General features: G+C 43.4%; 1 protein-coding gene across 2 annotated transcripts; it reads left to right on the plus strand.

Moving 5' to 3' along the window:
- The first annotated feature begins 529 nt into the window (after positions 1–529).
- LOC144717314 (ras-related protein M-Ras-like) lies at positions 530–5,853 on the plus strand. Of its 2 annotated transcripts, none has more exons than XM_078592806.1 (5): positions 530–1,318; positions 2,824–2,977; positions 3,550–3,649; positions 3,868–3,947; positions 4,662–5,853. In XM_078592806.1, the coding sequence occupies exons 1-5, from the start codon at positions 1,126–1,128 to the stop codon at positions 4,720–4,722; spliced, it is 588 nt and encodes a 195-aa protein (XP_078448932.1). In that variant the 5' UTR covers positions 530–1,125; the 3' UTR covers positions 4,723–5,853. The 2 variants fall into 2 exon arrangements, with proteins under 2 accessions (XP_078448932.1, XP_078448923.1); XM_078592797.1 differs by having other exon boundaries at positions 535–1,318; positions 4,658–5,853.
- Positions 5,854–9,052: the final 3,199 nt, after the last annotated feature.

Below are 9,052 nucleotides of genomic sequence, written 5' to 3' on the forward strand. Positions count from 1 at the left end.
CCATAACAAATGCTCAGCCTTTGTTATGCAGTCTATTCTTAGTCTTAAGCCTCACCTTACCATATTAATAAAAGTATGCGGTCCTTGCTCCACCACCTCCTCCAACCATTATATAAACGGAGTGGTGGCTTCTGAAATCTCTCATTTACTTGATACAGCTGTCGTGGCTGTGACGGTACCACCTGAAGACGGAAGCTTGTGTTGCCTCCGAAACGTCGTGATTTTTATTTTATTTTACTTTTTAATGTTTTTTACCTACGTGACTTTACCGAAAAAACCTAAGAATATGAATCATTGCAGTCACGAAAGCTTCAAATCTAGAATTACCGTACTATTGCCACAATTTACAGTTTTCTTTTCAATTGAAAAAACATTTCATCTACTTTTGAAAACTCGGCAAATTGAGTGACATTGTCAAACCAGCACATTTTAGTTTGAACCTTTTCCAACACTTTGATGTAGCTCAATGTTGATCCCCACAGTATTTGTGCATGGGTCTGGCCCATGATAGTGTCGAGTTACGTAAGTACATTTATTAAATAGGCTACAGCTTTGCTTGCGAGCATCAGAGGAGCCGACACAGGTACAACATTTCCTCATTTAAACAATGGCTGCGGGGTTTCATTCATCGAGAAGGCCGATTTACATTCGATGACCTGAATGCTCTTTAAATATCAGTGATTAAACAAACACCATTATTAAAATAGAAATCTTACTTCATAAAAAGGAGTGATAAAAATGAATGGATAATTGTCTTAATTCAACCTGTGCTTCACATACGATAATTAACTCAGCAATGACTACACAAAGGCACACATGCAGCCATTTTGTCCATCCACTCTTGGATGAGGGTTTCCTCACACTGTGGTCTTGGGGGTTATTTGATCATATTTCTTCATGACAGTATGGTTTGGTGAGGGAGGTTAGCATATACTTGGACCATAGTAATATAGTACAACAGTGGATTCTTCCGCTTGCAATGTAGTCCTCGCAGTAAGGTGTGAGTGATTTATTCAGATTGTGCTGCGTCTTCCTCTCGGACACGACGGATGCAGGTCAGCCACCGTCGACGAGCCACCTGTTGGTGGCCACGATTGTGGTCCCATTGAGTGGAGTCCTGCACTTATGGCCAGCGGTGGAGTTCCCAACGAGAACCTCCCCACCTACAAGGTGGTGGTAGTGGGCGATGGTGGCGTGGGCAAGAGCGCGCTCACCATCCAATTCTTCCAAAAGATCTTTGTGCCGGACTACGACCCCACCATCGAGGATTCGTACATTAAGCACGCAGAGATTGACGGACAGTGGGCCATCCTGGACGGTACGCCATAGCGCCGCGTCGCGTCTCGCCAACTGACAGGTTTCATTAACCTTGGTCACTTCTGAAGTGTTGTGGTTTTTGTCAAGTATTTTGCCGTTGCTAGGTGTGCCACATCACATGTATACATCTAATGAAGCAATTACCTTCAAGTACCTCGCTTGTGTTAAGCATGTTTTTTTGACATGCACGAATGCACTAATTACATCGTCATGGCACCATGAAATTTTACTCAAACAAAAATATAAAAAACTTAAAATGCGAGACGTGGAAGTTAGAATCGCTTCCACAAAGATAACCCTCTAGGTTGGAAACATGGAAAACAAATCTCCTTCACCCTCCCCTCTGCATGACATGGAATGCTCCAATTTCAGCACCCTTGACCAGCACAGATGTAAGTGAGGTGTAAGTAACCTGGAATGTTCCTTGCTCAGGGAAGCTTGTGGAATGGTAGGTGTTGTCTTTGCTGTGGTGGGCAGCGTCATAGGGCTGGTGTGGTTTGAAGGATGTTTTTCATGATGGTGGAAGTGCTCACTTCCTCACAACTGGAGGGTGTAAAGGGTCACTTCCTGTCCTATCTCAGACTTTGCCGGTGGATGCTATCTGGGACAATAGCAGGAAACCTGTGATAATTCACGATTAGGTTTGTGCAAGTCTGTAAGAATACATGCAATACAGAAGCTGCTTATAGATGACACCCGTAGAGTCAGGTGTTAAAAACAATCCCTTGTAAAAAGAGTCCAAAAGGCGAATATATTTGTGAATGAATTAACTGGCGCAGTCTGCTGCACATATCAGAATTTGAGTGTGGCTGTTGTCTTTACGAGGCATGTAATTGTGCATTTAATAAAATTGATTCTTACACTCCTGATACATACAAACAATGGTGAGTGTGGGAATCAAATGTTTACAATTGACACAAATTATATGAAGTTGACATGCTTATGGAACATTTATGCTAATGGGGCGAACACAGCTGTACAAAGGGGACGGGTATGAGAAAGGAAACAAACGAGACAGTAAACGTAATCAATTCCATCAACAGGAGAGTAATCAATTACGAGCCCCACAATGAACATCATAAGACAGGAGTTCCATTCCAAGAGGTGTGGATGATGTGGTTCAGTGACCAGTTAGAGGAGGGGGAAAAGGGGGATGTCTCTCTCAGGCCTCAGATCTAAAGGGGCACGAAAAAGGGCCCAAGTGACCTCAAAGGGCCTCAATTGCCATTTTGCCACGGGTCTTTAAAACTTGTCAATAGCCCCGAGACGGGGCATGTGTGTGTGCATCTGTTGTGAAGTGGCTCCATTCACAAAAAAACGCAGCACATTCGTCAATACAGTATATAACATTGTGGCCTTAAAAGTAAAACACATAACGTGACATTTTGGCCAATGGGCCTTCTTCATAGCCCATATATTGTTTAGCAGAGTCCCTAAGTGCCATGTCACTAGTTCTTAGCATGGCGCATGGCTCATCTGTCATTGCTTGCGACCTCTCCCTGGCAGTGCTGGACACAGCCGGGCAGGAGGAGTTCAGCGCCATGAGGGAGCAGTACATGCGCACGGGCGACGGTTTCCTCATCGTGTACTCGGTGACGGACAAGGCGAGCTTCGAGCACGTGGAACGATTCCACCAGCTCATCCTGCGCGTCAAAGACAGGTGAGCATGCCCACGTCGTTCGGCATGCCTGGCTATTGCCGGTATAGGAAATGTGGAGGTTAAAATATGTATAATTTAATTTCACACTCAGCAGCCCATAGCAGTGGACTGGAAATTAGCTAATTTTGATAGCCTGAGTTCAATTTTGATTTAAAGCTTTCGTGACTGCAGGGATTCATATTCTTGGTTCTTTCGGTAAAGTCACGTAGAAGGGAAATATATGTTTTATATTTATATTATTTTATTATTTCCCTTCTACGTGACTTTACCGAAAGAACCAAGAATATAGCTTGAGTTCAGTTATATTTTGTAAGTGTTGAGCAACGCATTTCCAAAACCTATTTTGAACACAACACAAATTGCATACGACCACCCCTTTGCAGTTTTTATCAATGACGACCAAACGCTTGATTCCTTATCATTATTTCACATTTGCTTTCTCCAATCTTATTACATTTTAACATCTGCACAATATATGTTATTGTGCTTGACAACATGCTGTCCTTTGTGCGAGTCCTCATTCGATGATCGTAACACCTGTTTCTTTTCTCGTTGGATTGAACCTGGCTCAGAGGGTCATTTCCCATGGTCCTTGTGGCTAACAAGGTGGATCTGCTGCATCTGAGAAAAATCTCCACGGAGCAAGGCCAGGAGATGGCAACCAAGTTCGATGTAAGAACTCGTCGTCACAAGTTGCCAAAAGGATTTGGGAGGCCTGGGTCAATGCAAGATGAGGCCCGCTCATCCCTTTCTGAGGCTCCCTTGTATCTGAGGCTCAGAGTAAACTGCTCCACTTGCCCCCCCCCCCCATATCTGCAGCCATACTTTTGATGTCTACGAAAAAAAGTTGTAAATTTAGGATTTTTTGATGTATCGATCTCTATTGGCAGATTCCATACATTGAGACAAGTGCCAAGGAACCTCCCTTAAATGTGGACAAGGCATTTCACCAGCTGGTCAGAGTCATACGGTAAGGCTTCTGAATTCACCAGTGAGAGTCATCACTATTTTCAACATAGGTAATCCATTGCCAATATTGTGTTGGTGTTTTCCGATTAAACAATTATTATTTGACGGCTCTCTATGACCTGGTAATGATGGCAGAACAATTGCACATTCCCATACTTTGACCTCATCATTCCAATTATGGATGTAGAGTTGCAGCCCATGAAAGGTCTATCATCATCTAAATACTATTTTGTGCAAATTACATGCTCTCAGAGCACATACCATACATCAGTTAAATACAGTAACACAATTTAGAAGACAATTATTACATTTATTTAAATTTCCTGGAAAAAATATATTAAACTATTGAATTGCTTGTTCATGTACTTCTCATACAAACTAAGCTGAGCACCTGCTTTAGATGAGTCCCAAGGAAAAAAAAATCCTATTTTATAAGTGGCTAGACAGGTTTGGAGCGACATCCCTTTCTGCACTGAACTCTGAAAACCGTTCACTGTACTGTGCTGTAAATGTCCAACTCAAACCACAACCCATTGTTTGCTCTCTATATAACAGGCCATGTCCACCACCAAACCTATACTGGGTCACTCACCTCAACTTTGTAAACATTCATCTCTTTACACTTACACAGTGTTGGGTGGCAGGCTGTTCAAATGAGAATGCCACGGCTGACTACTGGCCTGCCCTGCCGCCCTCCCGCATGCCCCACAGGCAGCAGGTGCCTGAACACGACTGCAAGAAGAAAAAGAAAGAGAAGTGGAGAAGGGAGCGAGTGAGAGGGTCCAGGGTCAAGTGTGCCACGTCATAGTGTGGCACCCATGGACCAGCCGAGCCTTATTGCCACGCGACAGCGCTAAGCTAGTAATGCCACGCTGGCGGCCTTTGTAAAATTGCACTGTGACGTGATGTGGGGGGGGAAACATTTCGATGTTATTGCACTAGTAACCTGTACAGGAGAAGACGGTCTATGCTGAAAATGTATGGTGATGATGGCGCTGTCCTGGGGGAACGGTCACACCCTTGCACGAGCTGCACCGCCCTTGACAACACAGCAGAGGTGTTGATGCTTGCAAGGCTCAGCATTTTTCGTCTTAAAGAAATGCTTCAGCTTGTCCGCCCTAAGCCTCAATTTATGGATCCATCCGTGCAATCATGTGCTACGTTGTCGACAAGCGTTGAATCACACAAGTGGAGCCAGCAGGCAGTCATGCCGAGGTCGATTTGAATTTAGCAGTCTCTCCAGGCAGATCGTAACTCACATGACTACATCGGTTGCCAGGGGTGTGTCAAACCGTGACGTGCACGGAGCTGTGTCCAAATATGATATAACTGGTTTTGTTACTTGTGCGTAATAATTATAATATTTTAATATAAAAACAGTAGAGTATTTTGTTGTTTCCAAATAATGTAGGAGACCTATTGCTGTGACGAGTATTGTGAGGTTTTACTTCACTCGCTGCTGTTTAATTTTAGTACCAGAAAAGCGGCAATAATTTGCATCCGTTGGTCATAATTACACAGCAAGTCGTGGTAATTATACAATGATTGACATGTATTATGAATATCCTAGAAAACCAGTAAATGCTACACGTAAATATGAATCTGTGTTGGATTTTTAAATGTAACTGGTGTCTGATGGTATGCAGTGATGCATTGACACCAAATGTTTACACAGTACTGTACCGCTAAAATGTGCTTAATCATAGCACTATGGCAGGGTATGAAGTCATGAACACATGCCTACATTATATGGATCAATTTGGATTTCAGCGTTCTAGCAAGTGTGTTGCTTTGCCTAACGCACACACGAATCGTTTTAAAAACACTAACTATTGAAATCGTACACTTGAAACTGTAGAATATGCTCTATATATGTCCTCCTTTGGTAATAAACACCTATATCTTGCCCCCTCTTGTCACAAAGTATGGTGTTTTATTCATATATTGTACAAGTGACTGAACTAAATCCAACTACTGGAGAGTATGAACGTATGCAATGACATTTAACTGACAATACATCACCAGCAGGGGTCGGCAGAGGCCAATAAGCAGTGGGTGGTCGTGCATCTGTATGGGCAGCGTGTAACGATTCATAGTCCCACCGGCTTGTCCGGCCCAAGCTTCCATTGAGTGCAGCCTAATTGTATGGGATCACACTATCTCATACATAGCACCTAGAATATCCGTTGTGGAGTGTTCCGCCAAGAAGAGAAGATTGGGGTCACAGACTCAAACACGCTTTGGAACACGTTAACAATGTATGTCTCAAGAGTTCAGACGTGCTTTCAATAAACCTTGATTGGAAACGGGTGTGTGTTTTAGTAACGAAAGCCCCGCGTGCACGCACAAGCACAATCCAGGCTTAAATCTGCTTAGCTTCGGAGCTTTTATGAGATCTGGTGCATTGTGCGGCTGATTCTGTGAGATAATGTAGTAAATGTATAGTGAGGCAACATTTTTATTTGTAACACCGTAACACCGTAACACAAGGAGGTAACTGCCCCTTTGCCAGACTACAGCGAGTTACTGCTACGAAGGGTCGAACCCTCACTCGGGTCTCCGACCACGTGGTTGCCTCGTAAGACGGAGAGCTTCAGCTTGAGACGTAGAGCTTGCCGCTTGTAGATGTTGAGCTTCCAGCTTGTAGAATGCAGCGACCCCGGTCCCTCTCCGGGACCCGCCTTATATCCCCCGCCGTTCGGGGCCGCTCCACCCTCGGCCCGCCCCCTTCCCGAACATTCTCGTTCCCTCTCGAACCTTCTCAAGAGCTCTCTCTCCGGACACGTGATCACCCCCGAGCCCCCCCACCTGGGGCCCCTTGTGTGGACACTCTTGACCACGTGTCTACAGGGTCAACCAGAGTGCCATGGCCCGGGGCAACCCTGTCCCTGGGCTGACGCTCACCCCCTCCCCCTCCGGGGAGCCCCCACCACACACTGTGCGTGGTGCCCGCATTGTCCCAGTGCTCGCCAAGCCCCGCTAGGGCTGGTGTCACACACAGCCACCCACACGGTGCTGTCCACGATGTAGGAACATCGAACGGCACAACCCTTCCGGGCCGGCACCTAACAGTAACATCCCCTATGGCACTACAAATGCACAAATGTTCGTTATTTTTGTGAAAATTAAGATGATGGAACCTGTTTCTATTGTGTTCCGACCTTGGAGCCATTGACCACCCTCCCTAAGATTCGACAATTCAGTGTTCATATTTTAAATCGCGCCTGAAGGTACAGCTTATACAAAACAGCGTATATAATTTAACTTGGCAGCACTGAGCGGTGTTTTGTTTAAATGATTTTAATCTCCGAACGTAGCTTCAGCACAACTCTACAGCCTTGCGTATTAACTTATATAATTTATTTAGTTCGTTCCGATTGGTTGTTATCACGCAGATTATGATCGTCTATGTTGTGTTCTACAGTAACTGTAGATGAGGGTTGGATTGGTAAACATTTGTATAGTTCTTCATCCCGAAGGACACTATATATATCTAAATATATTGGATACAGTATATTGATATATTTAAATGTTAGAATGGGTCTTAATTCAGCCAGTGCACTCCGAACACCCTCGCAGAAAATATTTCATGAAAAATTAAGCCCTCATTAATTACTGCGTGCGACAGTAAATACACGACAACGCTAATGATATGAATTCTACTTAATGAGCGGACGTTTTGTGAATAATAATTCGCAGCAATTAAATCTTGACTCGGAAAGCCTCCTTACAGTAAACATACAATACTTTTAATTATTAAGGGAGGGGAGTGTTGACGCAGTGGTTAGCACACTGCGTTATGAATCTTAACAACCAGAGTTCGATTCCTTTTTTTTTTCCTCTGACCCCGTGGCTTAAAGTGCAGTCTCCAACTCTTATTGTTCACTGCCTCCCCGGCCTCTATGAAGAAGGGATATTTCCCGAAACGTCACCTCTGATTTATATATTATTGCAAGGCCAGAGTGTTATTGGCGGATGTGAGTTTTGAGTGCAATTCCGAGGAAGTGAGCCTGAGTGCAATCTCTGGCCATGATCAACATCGGTAGTGAATGGTAACTGTAACCGTTCCTGGGTCTCCCCCTACAGCAACCCACATTGATCAGCACGGTGAAGTATGGTCAAGCATCCACCACCATCCACATAGCAGTGGGTTGACAAAGGAATACGAATAAAATAATTAATTTAAGTTGCAAACAATTGTGTTTACAATTATTTTAACAAAACCTAATGCTTTCTCACACAGCCAAAGTCGCAAAATAAATTCATAATTATAAAATATGCATAGTATAGTGACATGCTACACTTTTCAGGTACCAATGATGTACAAAATGACTGTTCCGTTAAAAAAAAAAACATACAGCAGTAATCATTTTTACACACGCAGTAAATGTACATAGTGTTCTGTGGGTGTAGTTTGGCATTGTACGCGGGAGGCCAGTCACGGTGAGCCCTGATGACTAACCGACGGAGAGAATATTGGACTATTGACTTCACACAGTCGAGCCACAGTGCCCGCGGGGTGACGTGGCTCTAACACGTGTCTCGGCTCACCTATTTGTCTTTATTACTGGATCTACTTAGACTAATTTAAGACAACCACATTTCTCATTCACTGTGTTATAAATATATGTATATATTCTTAATAAAAAAAATATCACGACGTTTCGATCGTGATATTTATTATTATTATTTTCTATTTACGTGGCTTTACTGAAAGATCCAAAGAATATGAATTATTGCAGTCACGAAAGCTTTAAGTCAATAGATATATGCCTGTAGATATGCCCCGGGTTTGCACAAGACAAGCTGTTATTTTATTTCCATATTGATATTCCAATAATTTCGAAATATAATTAACAGGAGGGTACTTATTATTCGAGAGAGAAAAACGAATTTGAAATCCAGTGCATTGTACTTTCACAATACCGTAATCAGCCATGATGCCTGCTGGGTGAAGGCATCACAATCAGAATATGTATTTCTACTGGAGGAATCCAATGAGCTTTCAAGCTCTTTTTTTACAAATGGTCATGTGATTCAACAATTCATATAGCGTCTGCACACGAGCTAATTTCAGCGCTCCATCTCCTATGAATGTCCCTCTTT

Source organism: Lampetra planeri, chromosome 1 (assembly GCF_965212315.1).
Source record: "Lampetra planeri chromosome 1, kcLamPlan1.2.h2, whole genome shotgun sequence".
In the NCBI taxonomy this organism is placed as follows: Eukaryota; Metazoa; Chordata; class Hyperoartia; order Petromyzontiformes; family Petromyzontidae; genus Lampetra; species Lampetra planeri.